This window comes from Cyclopterus lumpus, chromosome 11 (genome assembly GCF_009769545.1).
Source record: "Cyclopterus lumpus isolate fCycLum1 chromosome 11, fCycLum1.pri, whole genome shotgun sequence".
Classification (NCBI taxonomy): domain Eukaryota; kingdom Metazoa; phylum Chordata; class Actinopteri; order Perciformes; family Cyclopteridae; genus Cyclopterus; species Cyclopterus lumpus.
The window spans coordinates 5123653-5145491 of record NC_046976.1 but is presented as its reverse complement, the minus strand read 5'-3'; the positions used below and the strand labels follow the sequence as shown (position 1 = coordinate 5145491).

The window sequence follows — 21839 nt, the reverse complement described above, 5'->3', positions numbered from 1 at the left end:
TATTGTCCTGGATCGGCTGTAGATCATGGGGTAGACTGGTCGTCTTGCAACCAGAAGGTACACGGTTCGAACCCCGCTCTCCCCATAGCTGCATGTTGAAGTGTCCTTGAGCAAGACACTGAACCCCCAGTTGCTCCCCGGGCGCTTCACTGCAGCCCACTGATCCTTAATACTTAATAACTAAGTATTAACTATGGACGGGTCAAATGCAGAGAAGTATTTCCCCACTGTGGGATCAATAAAGTGTACATTATTATTATTAATATGAGGTATCAAGTAAAAATTAATTTACCTTGCAGAACACAACGGTTGCTCCTCACCTGCCTAAATTGGTAAGTTTGTGTGTATTATTCTGAGACGTTAGTGATTTAAAAAGGTTAGTTCGTCACACAATAACACAGCAACAACAGAAATACTATTCGATCGAGGCAGCAACGTGTGCTGCAAGGCAAAATTGCTGTTTTTGACCAAGGAGTCTGTCTTTGAAGAGTGCATTGATTATTGTCACAGCTTTATACCAATCCTACTTTTTTAAACAACGTATCCCTTTAAGTTAATATAGCAATACTGCCGTTGAAAGAAATACCTTAGTAAATGTTCCTTAATAGAAATGGCAGGTAAAAGTATTATACTAATACTAAATATATACAAAATACTCATCATTAATAAAAATGAGGAACTGTATATTAATACATCACTAGTAATATGTAAATATAGCACAATATCATTGTATTGTTGGAATTGTAAAAAAATAAATGTACTATTATGGAGTTTAATCGTTAAACAAGGCATGATATGTATTGAGCTGATCATATATTTTGATCAACTTTTGGTTAGTAAACAAGCAAATACAGCTTTAAAATAAATGTAGAAGAGTACAAAGTAGGTGGGGAAAAAAGATAGTGATATTTGTCTCCTAAATACTTCCACTCCAAGAGGTAGTAGTATAAAGTAGCATGGAATGGAAATACATGTACAATCCTCTCACATGTTTACTTAAGTGCAGTGCTTGAGTACCAGTTCTCAGAGATCAAGTAAAGACAAAAAGATCCCACTGAAAAAGACCAAAACACACAGTGTGTTGTTCTGATCTCTTTTTGTAAAAACTTTGAGATGTCTCTCCAAAAACAGAGTTTGCGTCTTGTCCTGTTCTCCCCCCCCCCCCTCCTGGTTTTGGCAAAACAGGTTCATCAAGGACAGCCCTCAAGTCTTGTATAGCACTCTGATTACGAGGATGACATTGTGTATGTGCGTGTGTGTGTGTGTGTGTGTGTGTGTGTGTGTGTGTGTGTGTGTTAAGCAAAGCATTGTTTTTGTTGCTAAGTGAACGCCGCAATTCCCCCGAACAACCAGGAACAGCCTGCAAATCCACATACAGAGCACACATACTAACGACCCTGAAAGTGCCTCTTCATAGACTCCAATTATAAGCCAAGAGGTAGGCAATTAAAATTCCCATCGCAGGGTGAAAAAGCATCTTAAGTGGCTGGGCTATAGCCCCGAAAAGTAGCTTGATGACTCTATTCATTTGCTGCCTGCTGAAGCTTCACCTTCCCATCACTTCTAATTAAGGAGGCAAAGAGGATCCAAACGCCTCTATGCAGAGGGATGGAGGCGGGGATGGGGAAGGGGGTGGTGCATAAGGGGGGTATTGGAAACCAAATGATAACAAAAAGAAGAGCTTTGTATGGTTGACAGTTGAGGAGCGCTCAAACTCATAAATATTCAAACAGCCAAACTGAAACGTGTACTCAGAAGTCAATCAGAGTTCTTAGAAAATCAACAGAGTCAGAAGTGGCAACTCCATCCGGTCTGTTTGGTCTCCCTTCTCATCACGGAAACATCCAAGAGTCTTTTTTTACACTTTAAATCCTTTGACCCGTCACAGTAAGTAAGTACTTTGATCCAGATACTGTTTAATAGTAAACAAAATGTAATATTTCAGATGCCGAGCAGTTAAATCTCTCCAATACCCCCCCACCCCCCCCCAAAAAAAATTAAAGAATTATAGAATATTTTTTCTAAAGGAATAGAGATTTGTGCCGCAGAACACACATTTCTCCTTTATTATGATAACAACTGATAATATAATAATGTGCCCATTTTCTTCAGGGTGGAGCCCTTTTACTTTTGTTATTTTCAATACATTTAGCTGATCATATTTACTACAATAAACTTTGTTCGGTTTTGTGTTTGTTGATTATGGCCATCCCTTTGGACACAAGTGGGTTTCCAAACTTCAGAATCCCTTTAGAGTCCCTCTCATCGTCTGGAGGTGCAGGCTCTCCTAACTCTCCCTTTCCTCCGACGGGGCCCAGAAATACGACCTTGGTCGTTTAATTATGTAGGTCATATATAATCGAGGCATTGGTATCGTTTGAGACCGGTTCCTCACAATAACGTCAAGTTGGATTTCATAGTAAATGCAGGACTTTCACTGCAGTATTTTTTACAGTACTTTTACTTCAGTAAGAGATCTGAGAACTTCTTCCACCATTGAGTCAACCACATTGCCTTTTTTTAAATCTCAAAACCAGACTGCGCTCTCATCTCCAGACTTAAATCCACACACAAAAACTTCGTAAACACACGTCATATTTGTTTAAAGCACCAGATAGTTCAGACCCAAAAATATATATCATTTTTTTGAAGAAATACATGCATTTGCCTCCTTTCCTCTTCACCCAGAAGAAACCCTGCTCACAATGCCACACCGCCCACCTTTCTCCATCTCTCCACTTCTGTGCTCATCCCTCGCTCCTCTCCTCCCTTTATGCATCCACCTCTCAGGCCCATGTAACTCCGCGGGGACCAGCCATCTAAAGCCAGGCCAGTAATCCTCTCAGGATATTGAAATGCCAATCCTTCCTCCTCCCTGACCCACACCTCCACCCCCGTCTCTGCAGCCTCCCCGCATCCCCTCTCTTCTTCCCTGCCTCAGCTAAAGCGCTTTGGATGAACCACTGGGGGCCAAGACATTCAACCCAAGTGTGTTCTGATCTCACACACACACACACACACGCATACACACACACACACACACACACACACACACACACACACACTGTGCAGAGGCAACATGCCATTACGGCATCCTTTCTTGCCCATACACAAATCAAGCATGAAGCGATGCACCGAGCGTATTGCATGCAAGCGTGGTAAAGCACGCAAATTAAAAATGCCCTCATGCACCTCTGGGCCTAGTGCACGAAAACACAGACACTCACATGTGCATCCCTAATTCACAGCTGGATAAGGGGCCCCACGCGACCGGGAGCAAACACTGATCCCCCATTTGCCCAGCCCGGGGGCCCCCGGTCTACTCACGCGACTCCAGTCATGTTTCTTCTCCTCCTCTGCCTATCCCTTTTATTCATCCACTCATCCTTGACACACCATGCAACACCTCCGCCCCCACACCCCCTCCTCCTCTTTCCCCTTGGTGGCCTGGAGAGTCCTGATAAAACCCCATCTGTCTGGGAGCAATCCACTACTCCCCTGTGCATTTGCAAGCATTCGGAGAAGAGACACATTCTATTTGGATTTGGATTTAAATGGAGGGTTTTTAATGTCGCCAGGTTTGAAATGCTTTTCATCCACGGAGTAAGAAAAATCTCATCGCGTATGCATGGATGTAAATTAACCCCCTGTGTGCCTGCGTGTGTGTTTGCTCTCTTTTCTTTATTTGGCCATTATATAGCACCCGTTAGCACCTTGGCTCCCCGACTCCGGCTGTGCCCTTAAATCCTCGGGCTTTCCTGGCCCTCAGCTGCCAGCTAAACCGGGCCACCCGCTGTTAACAAGCTTACCCAGCCCAGAAAATACCCAAATACGGTACAATAAGAGAAGATGGGGAGTAAGAGTTGAACAGAGGATCAAGAGAGGTGAGAAGGAGAAGGAAGAGCATAGCTGTTATTATATCAAGACAAAAAAGGGGAAGATGGTGGTTGAGGATGAGGAGTTGGCAGCAGGAGGAAGGAGGGAGAGAAATGACCATCTAAGAATAGTGAGTTTAGCAGGAACAGATAAGGTAGGGGGAAATGAGAAAGGAAATAGAAGGTATGTGTATAAAAAAAAAAAAAAGTAATAAAGAGATGATGAGGTGGCAAGAGAGGAAGGGAAAGAGAGAGAGAGCGCGTGTGTGTTACCTTTGTTCCACATCCCTGCTGCAGTATTCGTAAAGGTCAGTGAGTTTTGATGGTGTAAAGACTCGGTGTGGAGGCTGCTCTCACATGCACGGACACAAGGTTGAGGTTTGTCCACGGATGGTTTTATTTATTCCCCCCCGCCCCCATTTCTGTGCCTGACCTGGCTGCACAGGATTTCCTACGACTGGGTGAGCTATACAGTGTTATCTGGTGAAAATCTACGGGGCTTATCCTGCAGCAGAAATACCGACACACAGAGTCTTTATTTAGTTTGAGGCAGTAGATAAAAAGGGAACCAAGAACATTACGGGTCTATCCCCGTTTCTCTGATAGGTTTTTCTTTTCTCGTCTCCTGTGGCAACAGATAACCGAACGCCGGCTATCCAATGACATATGGATTAGGATTGTTTACTTCTTAAGAAAGGGGCAGGGAGATGCAGTGCGCTTCACGTGTGTGCCACGGTCCTCTCTGGTGACCGAGCATTAGTTATTAGAAAATGTTTTGTGCATGATATTAGCATCGGCAACGGGCACCGTCTGCAACCATCGTCAGTCAGCGCGACGCCGATGTGGCATCGGTGTTACGGCCCCAAATCTGCGGTGTTTTGACGGATCGGTTCAACCTCTCTCGACCCGAGGGGAGAGCCGTCCGTTGGGGAGAGCCGTCCGTTGGGGAGAGCCTTCCGTTGAGGAGAGCGGGCAAGAGGGCTCGGGTGACCTTTCAGTTGGTCGTCTGTTGACCTCAGCCGGCATTGTGTGGAAACCACATGGGCCCTTTGAACACGTTCGGTGAAGTCAGGAGAGGTAAGACGAGACGAGCGTAATGTAATTTTAAAGCACACACCGTCTCCTTTTGAAAGCTCCGTCTCTCTCTCACTCACACACACACACACACACACACTGAGGCAAATTTGTAATTTGTGATATTGGGCTATACAAAATGAACTGAATTGAACACACACACACACACACTGAGGCAAATTTGTAATTTGTGATATTGGGCTATACAAAATGAACTGAATTGAACACACACACACACACACACACAGACACAGACACACCCTCTCAGGCAAATTTGTAATTTGTGATATTGGGCTATACAAAATAAACTGAATTGAATTGAAAACACACACACACACACACACACATGTCAGTCTAAATCCTCCCTGACACAGAAAGGCTTCTGAAACCCCTGCAAACACACTCCCCTAACCCCTTGTCCAATCCCTCCGGATGACACGGTTAGCGGGGCAACTCGCATTCCTCATACCTCATAATAACCACAAATCAACGCCGTGGCAACTGCTGACGAGACAGACGGACAGAGAGGAGGGGAGATAAAAAGGGGAGAAAGGTTGAAGGAACTGTGGGGACTGGAAAAATGATCACTGCAGGTTTGTCCTTTTTCCTCCATATAGCGTCCTAACCTTGGAGCTGGAGGGTTTCTGGACACATAAATCCCCTCAGGCAGCTGGAGATGGCTTTGTTGGAGCTTTTTTAGCCATGTTGGCGTCAGCCGGGTTATCGTACATTTCGACTGATGTACTCTACGTCTCATTTGTTTTTTTCTCTCAGGATGTGGTGCACTAAACAAGACTCAAGTGGAAGGTTTATACTGGATATAAGTTCACAGGTGGACAGAGATTCAAGTGGAATAACATGACCACTGATGTTCCTTGTTCGCTGGAGGCGTAAGAAGGCAAATGTTGTTTAAGATATTATATATATAGCTTAATGCAGCTTCAAGTTTTAAAATACTGTAAGTGGAATGCGAGCATAGTGAAAGGGAGGCAAATCACAGATTTGTCTGAGAGGGGTGATTTTGAGCTACACAAATAAATTGAATAACCCAGGTTGTTTACTGGGAAGGTGTGTGGTGCTGGTGCAAAACTTGTGAAATGTGGTTGTTACCCAGTGCAAACCTGAAAAGCTGTAGATATATTTGTTGTTTCATTCAACATCATGGATACAGACTCAGTACGAATCAAGTCAATTTGTCAATTTGCCAAATATGTCGTGGGTATTTTTCGCACACTGGCCTATAGGACGCCACTCTGGAGCTGGCCACAGTGGCCAACTCTGTAGGCCATCAAGGAGATTGGGTGCAGGCACATACAGTAAAGCTGTGTCTTAGGCTCTCGCTCACTCTATGGGGTCCTGATGTCCAGATGTTACTCTTGCGTAACATTTACAGTTGGCCAACAAGAGAATCTGGGCCACTGGCCTTGAAGCTGCCATCTTTGGAGCCAGCACAGTCAATTTTTTGTAAATCTTTTTTTTTTGGACATTACATTACATTACATGTCATTTAGCTGATGCTTTTATCCAAAGCGACTTAATAAGTGCATTCAACCATGAGTAAAAACTCAGAACAACAAGAATCAAGAAAGTACAATTTCTTCACTAAAGTGCTAAACAACAAAGTGCTATCAGTAAGGGACATTTAAGTGCTACCAAAGTGCTACTACGGCGCTACCTTCCCTATTCAAGGTATAGTCGAAAAAGATGTGTTTTTAGTTTGCGACGGAAGATGTAGAGACTTTCTGCTGTCCTGATGTCAATGGGAAGCTCGTTCCACCAATGAGGAGCCAGCACAGCAACCAGTCGTGACTTTGTTGAATGTTTAGACGAAGTGACGGAGCTACAAGCCGATTGGCAGAAGCCGAGCGAAGTGAACAAGCTGGGGTGTGAGGTTAGACCATGTCCTGGGTGTGAGAGTAGACCATGTCCTGGGTGTGAGGTTAGACCATGTCCTGGGTGTGAGGTTAGATCATGTCCTGGGTGTGAGGTTAGACCATGTCCTGGGTGTGAGGTTAGACCATGTCCTGGATGTGAGGTTAGACCATGTCCTGGATGTGAGGTTAGACCATGTCCTGGGTGTGAGGTTAGACCATGTCCTGGGTGTGAGGTTAGACCATGTCCTGGGTGTGAGGTTAGACCATGTCCTGGGTGTGAGGTTAGACCATGTCCTGGATGTGAGGTTAGACCATGTCCTGGATGTGAGGTTTGACCATGTCCTGGATGTGAGGTTTGACCATGTCCTGGATGTGAGGTTTGACCATGTCCTGGATGTGAGGTTAGACCATGTCCTGGGTGTGAGAGTAGACCATGTCCTGGATGTGAGGTTTGACCATGTCCTGGGTGTGAGGTTAGATCATGTCCTGGGTGTGAGGTTAGACCATGTCCTGGGTGTGAGGTTAGATCATGTCCTGGATGTAGACCGGACCCGATCTGTTCGCAGCACGGTACGCAAGTACCAATGTTTTGAAGCGGATGCGGGCGGCCACCGGTAACCAGTGAAGGTCGCGGAGGAGCGGAGTAGTCTGGGTAAATTTCGGGAGGTTGAAGACCAGTCGAGCAGCTGCATTCTGGATGAGCTGTAGAGGTCGAATGGCATTAGCAGGTAGACCTGCCAGGAGGGAGTTGCAGTAGTCTAGCCGTGAGATGACCAGAACCTGGATCAGGACCTGGACCAGAACCTGTGCCGTTCAGTCTTGTCCGGGTTAATTTTCCACTGAGAGATGTCAGTCAGACATAGCGTTTATTAATTTACCTACAGTATGTTGTTTTTAGCCATTTTCTCATGTGTTTGTCATACTGTATTGTATCTGTGCTGTTTGTGTCACTTGTGTGGTCTGTGCTACTGCCTCTACTGCCTCTACTGCCTCTACTGCCTATACGGCCAGGTCATCATTGTAAATGAGAATTGGTTCTCAATTGATTTTACCTGGTTTTAGCAAGGTCAAATAAATAAAAACATGAACCCCCAGCTTTCAACATAGGAAAAACTCAAATTCTCTTTTTTTATGGACACCTCTCACTTTAGTTCCCCATAAACAAAGTGTTATAGCTCAACTGAAAAGTGCCGCTGCCACCTTAGCACTCGCATATGACTCACAACTGTTCTCCATTCACTATGCAACTCGTTCCTTCTCAGCAAATTTCTAATCAGTGGCAAAAAAAAACACAATGCCATTCTCACTCATTGTTTCTCCGTCACCTGCTTCCACGTGAGGCACCTTTCAGCCTCCTCGGCCCCATACATGCCTCATTATGTCATCACGCTGTTTAGACTAATATTTAGTTCAGCAAATAAGTAGTGAACAAGGTTTTAAAAAACAAACAACCAGTATGACAGGCAAGTATTGTCAGCGCGCAAGCCCAGAATGTGTTCTTGTAAATGTCTTCAGTGTGTGTTGGGTCTTTTCACACTTGAGCTCCTCCCAATAGTGATGTTGCAGAGCCGGTTGACAGGGCTACTTGGCAAAGCGCTTGTCGAGCCCCCGGCTAATGGCCTGCTGAAGACTTCTGCTGATGAAAATGAGATCGCCTCAAACCGGGCGAGATATTTTGCTTCGGAGTCTGCGTGCATACACACCAACAGTGTGAACAGGAGCCGTACGTGGACCTACGCACGTTGAGAATCTACACGGATTATGAGCCTATCTGAAGGTCACTGTGTGTCCGAGAGTGTGCGCAAATCTATTTGTGAACAGAGGCATACGCCTGCTGCAAGTCTGCACATGTAGAAAGCCAGTCCTAGTCGAGGATAAAAAATAAATAAAAAAAATAATGGGCTTTTATGAAACAAAACCGTAAGTCATAAAGCGAAGGTTATACATTTCTTTTGTGGGCCTTTTTTCTTTGTCTTTTTAAGTTTGCCTTGTTACGGATCCCAAAAGATGAGTCACTCAGATCCACTTGTGAAGATCAGATTGTTCCCCAAAGCCGGCCTTTGAACATCGGCGCTACAGCAAGACAGCGCAAATATTGCACTGAACCCTCTGAAAAAGAAAATTCAGATCCTTGTGGACCTCCCGAAAAACGTGGCCTACAACAGAATATTCAAATTGAGAAACACATGCGGTGCAAGCTGATTTAAAATTCATTTTCAGCTGAGCCGTTGGAGCGTGCTGGTATGTGCCATTTGAGTACATTTGCTACAGTTCGGAAATGCAGTGTGACCTCATTCTTTGTTTGAGCTGTTGTTTGCTTCCTGGCTGTGTAGACTAGTGTTGCACTGTACAATGGAGGAAGAAGAAGAAGAAGAAGAAGAAGAAGAAGAAGAAGAAGAAGAAGAAGAAGAAGAAGAAGAAGAAGAAGAAGAAGAAGAAGAAGAAGAAGAAGAAGAAGAAATACTGATGCTGTCGCCAACTGGGACTCACCTGGCAGGCTTGTGGACACGTTGACCTGGGTGTAGAACTTCTTCCTGGGCAGCAGCTCCGACACGCCGTTCAAGGCCTCGACGGTAAACGTGTAGTTGGTGTTGGCGAGGAGATTGACCACGGTCACCGTCCTCTCCGTCAGGCCCACCTGCTGGGGCACGAAGCCGATGCTCGCACCGCACGGCTCGCACTGCCGGCCGCCGCACCTCCGGCAGCCCACGCTGTAAGTCAGATCCATCCGGCCTCCCGCATCGGACGGCGCGGCCCACTCCAGGATCAGCGTGGACTGCTTCAGGGTGTAGACCAGGTCTCTGGGCGGCGAGGGGGGCCCTGGAGAGACAAGAGCCAGAGGGTTGCGGTTAAGTTCGTCGTTACACCCCGTAGCCTTTTTTTTTTTGTCCTCTCGAGAACAAACAAAGAGTGAAACGACTGATGTGCACATCAATACGTAATCAAACGCATCCTCGCGTCTATGCCCGGCGTACACACCGGAGGGATCACAGCAGCATTCTTTACGCACAAAACACTGTTTTAACTTCCGGAACTGTAAATGTAAAGCTAGGCATTTTCTGGAAAAGGGGTTTGTATAAAACTTCCAAGGATAATCAAAATGACATTTAAGTGCAACACACACGCAGCATTTCCACAGCATGGTGCAGTACGGTTTTACTCAACTTAACTGGCTCTTTTTTGGGTTACCTTTGGCAACCAGTTGTGGATAATACCTGGAACCTCCACCTCGGTCAAGGTTCCAAGCGAGTCGATACTATAAAGGTGGCGATAAAACACGACCGATCGGTCAGAGAGGATCATTACGAGTGCGACACGGGATATCCTGCCATAAAACAGCCTTTACAACATCAGCAACACGATGTTTGAGTAGTCTACTGAAACCGTGCGGGTTAGTGCACGGACTCAGTATGCACATCATGCTACGATAATCCTGTTCCATCCAGGATTTGATGATGAGAAACAATTGGTTTGCTAAAAAAAATATATAAATACATTTGACCCAAATGGGAGCAGGCGATTAGAAATGTACCAGTTGCTGCTGGGATGCAACCGTGTGTTGCTGCAGTATGTCTGGGTTTGGCGTTTGGAGTGAAACCAACATTTATTGGATTGGGCTGAAGGAGGGATTATTGATGATGCAGGAAAAAACACACTTGGGAATAAGGGGACTAAAAGCAGTGGCTGCGTGTGGTTCAATGACTTAGAGTATACCTTCCGTCTGAACACACACGTCCATTACGTACTGATGTCAACAGTGCTGCGTGGAACAGATCCGTGGAGGGACCCTGGAGAAGGCTTTTAGCTCCCCAAGAGCATTGATCTGATTTCATATGAGGGTTGTGATATGCCGGACGCATTATGAGACTGCGAGCTGCCCACCATAGAGGCCGTCTGTGTGTGTGTGTGTGTCACAACGTGTGGTTTGGGTTGTTTAAAAAAACAAACAAAGGGTTATTATATGAATACGTGCACAGGGATTTGTGTGCCATTTAACAGCTCAAGGGTTTTAAAATCACCCACCACATCTGACAAGAGCAGCGGAAATTAAAACACACACTCCCGTATTCAAAAGGGCTGTAAAATGTCAGACTGGAGGACTGCATCTCATCACTTAGTCGGTGTCCTGACTGACCTCTGCCTCCTTCTGCAGGTCCTCTGCACATTGCAGGCTGAAAGAAGCCATGGTCCATTAAAAAAGGCCATGAATTGTCCTGCGTGTCTCCCTTGTGCGTGTGTGTGTGTGCACGTGCCGTGTAATGAATAAGTGAAGGCGTGCGTGCTGTGGAACGAGTCGCGCGCCCGCAGATGCGCCCCGCGCTCCCAGACACACGTGGAGCACAGAGTTGCATAAGCCCGGAGAGCATTCAGCATGTGAGCACACGTACACGCAGATTAAATGTCGACACAGCTGGGCCTTTTATTTTCTCTCTCTCTCTCTCTCTCTCTCCGATCTTCTTCAAATCGAAGCTATTCAAACCTGACCTCCAGAACCATTTTGCTTCCCTCCTTCCCCGTCTCCTACCCTCTGTCGCTCTCCATCTGTCTCCGTCTTTCGAGTGTCCATTCGAATGACTCCTTGACTCCCTCGCCGCTGCTGCTCCAACACACTGACTCACAGCCAATCACTACTTGCTCTTGATGTTGCGGTTTGGAATGTTGCCTGTGAAGCCTAAGAAGAGTCTGCATTGATGCATCTCTCTGAGCCAGACATGATTGTTCATGGGGCTCAGTAACAGTAGGGGTTGCAGCAGCTGCGGCACTATATATACAGTATATATTATATATAAATAAATATATATATATATATATATATATATATATAGAGAGAGAGAGAGAGAGAGAGAGAGAGAGATTTCTACAGTAGCCTGTATCTGCTCCCCCTCTTAATAATTTGATCACAGACATTAAAGTTAAGCATCATGACCGGAGATTTGACACGTATAGTGAATAACATGTTGATTATAAACAAGTGAATAGGATGTCTGGAAGCAAATCCAAACTGGCTCTTAAGTTGTTTTCCACTGTTAGGTCTGCATTTATGCATTTCATGCATGTCAAAAGTTAAAACTGTTATGCCGCAACGTTATCCATCGGCTCCCACTGTTTTCAAAACATCCATTTGGAGACACGCACATTGACAAACATTATGCATTACTTGACTACCGGTATATATTTAGTATAGATAGTTATTATGCGACGATCATTACCACTGCAGTCCTGTCGACCCACTCTGGAGACAAAGAAATATCTCGGTGTCCAGTGAGACGCTTTCTTTCACTGCTTCCAAAGTTTGACTTTGCCTCGCCACCGAAATATCTAATGCGCCGTAATGGAACATTTGTAAATAGTCGTCATTAACAAAAGGTAATTAGTCATGTCGGGGAGTATTACGAGCCGTGTTTTCTTTCACCCCTTTAAAATTCTTCAAACCATTAAGAGTTTATTGTTTTAAAGAGACAACAGAGGTTTCCAACTGCGGTAAACACAGAAGGATGTAGGTACTTTAATGAAATTGCTCCGTTATTATTCTTTAATTGCCGAGATAATAAAGTGCGCATATCAAACCTCATTTGTCTGACAAAGTCTCCCTTTTTTTTCTTTCCACTCTAGATTCATCAAGCTCCGTCTACCTCCCTCTTTTTTTGACCAGACAGTGGATTAGCCAAATCTGGGGATGATCATAATTAGTGAATCAATAGTGTAATTAATGTTGTCATTAGGCTGCGATAAATGTTATCGCACTGGGATCAGAGAGCTCGGCGATCAATATTGTAATTACACACCTCCTCCATTGCAATTACCATAAAAGACAGTATGACCACACATGCGCATACACAGGTACACACCTGTGAGCGTGAAAGTGCACAAACGCGGATGCACCGACCTCGTGAACCCACGGTTTTACTGCCCTGAGTGCTCACAGGACATAGAGCCCATTATTCCTCCATCTCATTACTAAGCCATATCAATAGGCTGCTCTCCATGCAGGAATCAATAGGGCCATACCCCGCGTGCCCTTTGGCTTGCCTTGTAGTGCATCTATGTTGGAGAAGAATGGCATTCGGCGTGTGTGAGAAGGGAGACTGTGATAAGGTAAGAGGTGAGGAAAGGGCGGATAATGCGTGGACGGTCGGGGTGATGAGATCATGGAGTTTCATCGCTTGAGGATAGAGGGACGAGATATAAGTTTTGACGGAGGGAAGAGGAATGGAGGGGTGATAACATACAAAAAGGATGACGAGGAGGAGGAGGAGGTGTGGGAAGATGCAAAGAGGCAGTCGGTGGGAGGAGAATGATGAGTGGCCGAGTGAAGAAGGCAGAGAGAGAGAGAGAGAGAGAGGGGAGGTAAAATGTGTGGTCAAGGGTCAAGAAGGAAGAGCGGAGGGGGGAATAGGGAAAAGGATGGGTGGTCTGGCGGAGAGGTGGATAATGGATGTCAGGCTGAAAAGGTTGAGGAGTGTGGAGTGAATGTGTACGAGGTTGAGATGGAGGAAACTGGTAAAGGGGGGGACGAATACATAATGTGGACCTAATGTTAGGAGAGGTGCCAGTAGGGGTTGAAGGATGGGTGGGTGGGTGCTAAAAGGAATAAAGGCAAAGAGGCAGAGTAAATAGCTGCAGTGGATGGACACATAATGTGTGTCTACTATTAGATGGAAGCAGAGGTTTAGGAGGGGGAGGGGGCAGTTCACCTTAAAACAGAAAATAGCGTGTACGATCATGAGGATGTTTCCCCTACGCAACATCAACTTATCAAAATGTGTCAAGCAAGAACTGGATTTATCTAACATCCTTAAAAATGTGCAACATCTAAGACTGATTATTCCAAATAAATCCACTTTTTTTTTTTACCTCTCGCTCAAACGAGACATCGAATGTTTACTGATGCAATCAAGGGGAAACGAGAGGGAATAAATCCTTTGAGCTTGTAGCTGTACAAAAACAAAACTCTTTGACCAACTCACAACGTCATCATCAATGGAGCAGCACGTATCCCGTCTCTAGTTTTGGATGATTAAAGAAAAGAGAAAAAAAGGAAACACGGCACGTTTTCTTTTTGGGTGAATTCTTTCCCGTCCTGAAAGAAAACGCAATGGGAGAGGAGAGGGCGCGAGTTGAAGGAGAGGTGAAGGTCGGGCGAGACGAGACATGGAAATGGGGTGATGAGGAGGAAGCTGGACAGATGGGAGAATGAGGATGGATGGCGGGGACAGAGGACCGGGGGAGGTGGGGTGCACGTCAGACGAAGAGGCCACGAGAGGAACAAATGATGGGGGGGTTGGGGGTGGATGAAAGGATTCGGGGTGAAGGACGGGTAAAAGTGGTCTTTAAGGATAAAGAGGCAAGCTGAGCGGGCGGGGGCGGGATAATGACTGGCTCACAAACACCAAATCGCTCGCTTAATGCAAAAAGTGTCTCTGCGAAAGAAGCACACGCGAGTATAACATATAATCTTCCTACTTGTGCATGGGGCCGAGGGTGTGTCCAGGGGGGTCCTGAAGTGGTCCTCCTCGCACACACACGCCACGGATCCTTCCTCCTCGGAGACACTGTTGGCCGGGCAGGGAAAACACTCCTGCTGCCTGGAGGACATCTTGTAGGAGCCACGGGGACACGCTGGGAGAAGAACACACAGAGACATATAGAACATTAGATTTAACTTATGCGATACATATTTTCAAGGAGGTTCATGCACAGGAGATGAACGCAATGATCATACATTATCGTGTAAAAGAAATCTGAAAGCCATGAGATATTTCGTGATATGATCTAAATTGTTTCTCTCATTTCACTAGCATTTGTATTAGCCGTACTGTTATATATATATATATATATATATATATATATATATATATATATATATATATATATATATATATATATATATATGTATATATACAAAAGGCTGTTGGTAATAAGAATCCATGTTATTCACCAAAAGACAATTTTATTGTTTAACAACGCACAACGAAGTGACGCGATACAAGAACTGAATAGATGAGAGTGGAAGACTTCTACAACACAGAAATCTGTTCCCTCTGTGAGGACGCCGCAAAAAGCAATCTCACTGGATCTATCTGCAGAAATGGAATATCATATCAATTTCCTTTCATTAGCTCAGAATGAGCCCTTCATATACCTAGGAGGTATATATATATATATATATATATATATATATATATATATACATATAACAGTACATATATAACAAAAACAAATACAAATACAATACAAATATATATATATAACAGTACATATATAACAAAAACAAATACAAATACAATACAAATATATATATATATATATATATATATATATATATATATATATATATTTATATATATATATACAGTACGGCTAATACAAATTCTTAACCCCTTTGAAAAAAAGCCATACAAATAGTCTTTTCTTTGTACATAAAATATTGAATCCAGGTAAGAAGTTTTGATACAGTATGAAAAACTACGTTTGTTTTGGACAAGCAGGAATATATATAAACAGTACGGCTAATACAAATTCTTAACCCCTTTAAAAGATTGTATTCAACATATATATAACACTTCTTCACTCCAGCACAACACCAAGGCATTGGCAGCATTTTAAGGCCGAAGGACAAAAAAAAAACAACCTCACTTTCAATTCATGAGGGAGAAAATTAAGAATGAATGGGGAGAAGAAAAAAAATAGAAAGGGAGTCCAGAGGGAAGTACGGACCAGAAAAGAAAACGTATGATTAGGGGATGAGAAGAAGTGGATACTTTGGCTGAACCCATCTCACATTACATGTGCAGCGGCCTGCGGCTGGATTGAACCGGCGAGGCGATGCGGAAAAAAACCAGCCGAGGCAAATGTGCCGGCTCGCCACTGCAAAATTTGTATTGTCCCTTTTCCACATATCCAACTTTATTTTGCCAGTTTTGAAAAGCACCCTCATACTGCATATGGATTAGGTCGCTGGCTGTAGAGAGAGGCTACGAATGGTGAGAATGTGGGGCCGAGGGGGGGGGAGATAAGCACTCGTGACCTTGCATGTGCAGCACACAAGAAGGCAACAAAAGCCCAATAATGTATGTGTGACACGCTTTTGTACACACACACACTCACTTTAACAGACAGGTTATCTTACACCCTCTACGCAGTTTCATTTTCCATGTGCATTTTCTGTAGCAGGTGATAATGTGTGTGAAATCAGGCAGCCGATGCTCTGGTCTCCTCTCTTCTGAGACTGTAGTCTAAACAGCAGGGCCACATTAAGTCTCTCCCGATACGTCTCTCTCTCTTATCCCTTTGACATTTTTTTCTTCTTCTCTTCTCTACATTCTGCTTTCCTCACCTCCTCGTCTCTCTGTCGTTTGTAACCCTTTGTTTTGTGTGTGTGTGTTTTTTTAGGCCCCTCTCCCTTTATTAAATACACACAATCTCCGTACTGTACGTGCAGATATCCAGGCATTTGATTGGCCATTTTGTTACCATCTCAGTATTTGCTCGTGGCGTTAGGCGGTTTCTGTGGGAGGAGCGGCTGACTTGAGCCTGACTTTAACCTGACTTGAACCTCCCCTTAATACTGAGACTAGGTTAGCGAGAGTACATTTGGTGTGTTATCTGAACCAAGTTTACAAAAGGCTGTTGGTAATAAGAATCCATGTTATTCACCAAAAGACAATTTTATTGTTAAACAATGCACAACAAAGTGGCGCGATACAAGAACTGAATAGATGAGAGTGGAAGACTTCTACAACACAGAAATCTGTTCCCTCTGTGAGGACGCCGCAAAAAGCAATCTCACTGGATCTATCTGCAGAAATGAAATATCATATCAATTTCCTTTCATTAGCTCTGAATGAGCCCTTCATATACCTACAACACAGAGAGCTGGTCCTCTTCCCGCAGTCTGCCTTTCTACAGTTTCTACAGTAGCCCAGAAGGGACAAACCAAACACTGAAAGAGCCCCCCCCCCCCTTGTGTGTGAGACGGGCCAGCTGAGGTATACGCACCGGGTGCAAGGACACACACAAAGCTGCTGTTGGCTTACGAGCGTTCGTCAAGACACAAGGACAATAATGAAGGGGCCCTCTGTTGTCCCATCTCCTTTACAGAACACACACACACGCATGCACACAAAAGGCCTGCCATCACACATCGATTAGCAGGCCTCGTCAGCCTCTTCTGGCTCACAGTGTGTGTGCGAGTTAGTTTTTTGCGCCTTGTGTACACGTATGTGTGTGTGTGTGTGTGTGTGTGTGTGTGTGTGTGTGTGTGTGTGCGTGCGCCTGCGTATCCGAGGTTGTAAGAACCTTGTAATCGACTTTATAATGTCTGTCATTACACAGAGAAAAGCCTCTCGCTTTCAGCTCACAGCACAGCCAAGCATGGGGACATAACAGAAACACACACACACACACACCCTGTGAAGCGGCGATGGAGTAGTCTCGCTTTGTTCCTGACCGTGCTGCCACTATCCTTCCCTCACCACGCCAAGGACATCAAGCATCAAGAGCGCCCCGAATCAAGGCAGAATTAGGCAGAGATCTATGAGGACAGAAATGTGTAAGACTCCCTACCTATCGTGCTTAAAAGCGGGCTTTAGCTGGCCGGGCTTTTATCTCCTCAATTCAGCGCGGGTACGCGTTTAGCCAGCCCACCTTGGAAATGTGTGTCTAATGATAGGGGCGCATCAAGACAATATGCGCGGCTCCGATAACAAAAAAAGGCGCTGGCTCCGCGCGCTACCCATCACTCTCCGCGGCAACGGGATCATTCGCAGGCACGGCAACGGCCATGTGCCAGGAGGGGTCGCGTCGGTCAAAATGGGACAGCGGCCACCCCGCCAAATGGGAGAGACTCCCAAATGCATCCAACAGAAGAAGAAGAAAAAAAACACGATGCTTGTAAGGGTGGGGGGACCACTCCAATCATTCGTTCATCCCATCTTAGCCATTTCATTTGCCAAGGTACGTATACAGGTGAAACTGGAGGCGAGAGCACCGGGGAGCGAAAGGGAGAGAGAGGGGGGGGGAGTGCTTAGAGAAACAGAGAGACAGAAGGAAAGATCTGCCAGGACAGCTGGCAAACCAACTGATCAATTTGTCCTATGTGCCAACAGGGAGCCTCGATTAAATGGAACATGGCGGCACACACACACACACACACACACACACACACACACACACACACACACACACACACTTCTTCAAGGTGTAATAATGTAGATATGCAGCGACACGCCAAGTGCTATGGACTATACGAGCGGTGTGGGGGGGGGGGGGGGGAGAGACCAACTGGTGTGAGACACAGTTGGGAGAGATGCCGACCGCCAGCCAGACAGACAGACACACAGACAGAGAGACAGACAGACAGACAGACAGACAGACAGACAGACAGATGGTGCGTGAGAGACAGAGAGACGGTAGGCTACTTAATGTACGAAGAATGGACATCAAATAGGGCGGAGGGGCGGGGGGGGGGGGGGGGGGGGGGGGGGCGGACTCCCTCGGCTTGACAGGAAACAGAAGCAGTTCAGACCTGCGTGGCATACAGATGAGAAGAAGCAGGGAGGAGCGGTGGTGGTAAGGTCATCTATAGTGAGGATATGTACGCACAACATGAACATGAGCGGGATGAAAAGGAAAAGTACGAGCTACAGAATCTAATCAGATAAATGAACGTAAAATGCTCGTGATGCAAAATGACACTTTGAGATACGCCAACAGTTTCAGCAGCTAATGAAAAAAAAAAGAAAAAGGAATCCGCATTTCAATGAGCTCACAAATTACTTTAATAGACTTTTGTCTTTGCAGAGCAATCAATTTATGGTTTGCCCTTCCCTTACTTTCCCTTCCTTCTCTTTCCTCTAACCTTAAACATGACCATTAATAAATCACGAAGCACTTAATACAATAAATGCGAGCAATGAATTGTTTCTTCCCCTCCCTGACAGCACACATTAATTAATATTAATGACGCTAAAAGAGAATTTGCTTTAGACATTTGCACGCTCGCATACACACACACATACACACACACACATACACACACACACACACACACACCTTAACTCCCACTGATATGCACACACATTCACTGGGGATTAAATACAAATATGCATGCAAAACTTTTGCAAATACCAAAACACACAGATGACGTAGTCCTTCGTTGGTTTCTGGGCTTCAGTTTTACTCGACACTTTTTAATTTATTTTTTGCAATGAAGAGAAGAAAAGGAGAAAAAAAAGAGGCGATAGCATGAAGGAGAGGCACAATGGAGACGGGATGTGATCCCAGTGGGTGCAAATCAATAATTCAGAGAGCTTTAATTCAGATCAGTGCCCTCTGTGTGGCTGATGCTGATTCTGATGCTAATTATTTCAGCTGGTAGGCGGCTTTAACATCCACAAAATGAATTCTCATTACCGTCAAACTGTTTTGAAGGTCTCTTTTACACACACACACACACACACACACACACTCTCTCTCTCTCTCTCTCTCTCTCTAAAACACATACAAAACATCCAGGTCGGTAGGCGGGATGGAGAAATATGCTTGATTGATGTGGCACTTCAGTGCATAAGGTTGGGTCAAATTCCTGTGAAAGGATGTGATGACCGTGCCCAGATGAGTCCGACTGGAAAGGACCAGCTGAATATTGAATTGAACGGGATGGATCCAGACCCAGTACTACTTAATAGGACTTTGGCGGACTAGGATTGAATTTGGACCACACCGGTCTCAAGAAAGAAGTTCGATATTAAAAGGCACTAAATACGAGATCAGAAGCCTCTCGCTCACAGCTAACAGCGCAAACGGCGCCGACGGAGCTAATCCTGTTTACCCGAGGGTGTACCGGAGGGCGCGATGCCATTGCTTCTCTAGTGGCATCACAAGACAGGCTGGAGCTCATTTCAGAAGATATCTGAAATGTTTTGCACCTTTAAAGTGCATTCATTTAAGGATGTCAAAGCATTTAAGTGCCATTCGCTGTGCGGTGAACCTCACAGTGTCACTGGACGAAACGTCAATGGTCGGCTTCCTTCTCTGGGGACGATGAATGTCTGTGTACTAATTCAAAAGCACGCGTCATTAAATTGAGAGCATGACTTTTTCTCTTCTTCTCAATGACACCTCCAAGGCTTCATACAAAACAGTGTACTTCAATGTGCCTGTCGTTACAGTTTATATGTGAGTAAGTACCACATCACATCCTTCTTGTGTTTTTCTAGTGCCATAAGCTGATATTAAGTGACTGATGAAAAAACAACAACAGCAACTGCTTTCTGAAGACAACAATTTTCTCCCGTGCTACATGCGGTGTCTCATAACCTGTCGCTCCTTTGAAGATGTATATACAAGCCCCGAATTACAGCATAAATCCCTGTTAGTGAGTAAAAGACCTCATTCAAATTTACCCACTGCTGCTGGGGGGGATCAACACTCCGCTTTATTAGGTTTTTATTCTTCGTTCTGCCCTGGTTACTGACGTCCGCTCAGGGAGCACAGGAGGATAACTAGCGAACAATGCTACCGGGGGTGTTAATGTCAGTGAGTGTGTGTGTGTGTGTGTGTGTGTGTGGGGGGGGGGGGGTTCGGATTCGGCCAACGCCGAACGTGCGTGGATACGTACCTTCGCCGTTGGCCGACAGCCACACACACACAGATTCACTAGCTGGCTCTCATACACGGTACATTTGAAAAAGAAAAAAAAAAAAACTCCGGAGTGGTTACATCACAGAACGGACACAACAAAGAGGAGAGCTGCTGTGTTACATCACAGCAGCATAGGGCAAGGTCGGTGTAGATTTGTAATTGTTTTTAAATAAATCAGACAGAAGGAGCAGGCGGGACCAGACAGGCAACCACCCACATGAAGAACAAACACAAAAGCACCTGAACCAGGAGAGGATCAAACACAAAGGCCCTCAGCAGGATTTTCAATTCAATTCAATTCAGTTTATTTTATATAGCCCAATATCACAAATTACAAATTTGCCTCAGAGGGCTTTACAATCTGTACACATACGACATCCCTGTTCCAGGACCTCACATCGGATCAGGAAAAACTCCCCAAAAATAACCTTTCACAGGGAAAAAAGGGAAGAACCCTTCAGGAGAGCAACAGAGGAGGATCCCTCTCCCCGGATGAATAAATGATTAAAACAAACAAACGTGTTTCCACTGATGCGTACACATGATTTAAGAGGCATATGCATATCTGTGTCGATTATGCAAAATGCGACATACACAATCCAATACACACAGAAGCCGATCCCTGCCTCCCTAACACCGTGTCACTCTGACAGTTACCTCTCTCCTCTCTCCTCTTCTCAGAGGGCTCTTAGCTCAGCTCCCCGGCCCGACGCATGTCGTGCCTTGCGTCGTGTTATTCGCCATCCCTACCTTTTGCTCCAGCTATTATCCTCACAGCATCTCTCAGAGGCCCGTGGAACAAAAGACCGAGAGGTAAAAATTTAAGGACATTATCGCAGCCTCCTCTTGTCCTCTCACACACAGACACACACAGACACACACACACACACACACACTGTTCCTTCACATTTCAAGTGTGCCGCTGTTGCTCTGATCCAGAGTAAGCCTTTAACGGGCTCACATGGTGTTCGGGGGTTTGACCTTGAGACGAGGTTGAACTTTGTTCTTTCATCCTTTGCCTCCTGCTCATGAAGCGGTTCTCTTGTGGTCTCACGCATGGGTTTTACCATGAATTTTGGACCCTTGGAACATTCTTCATATTAAAAAATGTTTAATTTCGTTCGCCGACATTTTATTGGATCGGAGGCCGAAATCTCAGGGACGGGCATCTTCACAGATACAAAAGGGCGAGCCTTCTGCTGATCATAGTCACCGTGGCTGACTACAATCGCAGACAGACTTTTTTTGTGGGAATCGGCAACCTTGTCTAGCGGTCGCCATATTTGTTCTTTCCCCTGAGTGTGTGTGTGTGTGTGTGTGTGTGTGTGTGTGTGATTGATGGCTTCCATTCAGCTCAACAAGACGGCCGACA

At 45.2% G+C, this 21839-nt stretch overlaps 1 protein-coding gene across 5 annotated transcripts in view; it reads right to left on the bottom strand.

Annotated features, from left to right (window-relative positions):
* The window catches only part of LOC117738732 (ephrin type-A receptor 7-like), a 135423-nt gene that overhangs the window by 37921 nt on the left and 75663 nt on the right, over positions 1 to 21839 (bottom strand). For all 5 annotated transcript variants that reach the window (XM_034544813.1, XM_034544816.1, XM_034544814.1 and 2 more), the window contains 2 exons: positions 14288 to 14443; positions 9314 to 9643 (listed from right to left, as the gene is read on the bottom strand). In XM_034544813.1, coding sequence (XP_034400704.1) covers positions 9314 to 9643; positions 14288 to 14443 — 486 coding nt within the window. The remainder of the gene's footprint in view (positions 1 to 9313; positions 9644 to 14287; positions 14444 to 21839) is intronic.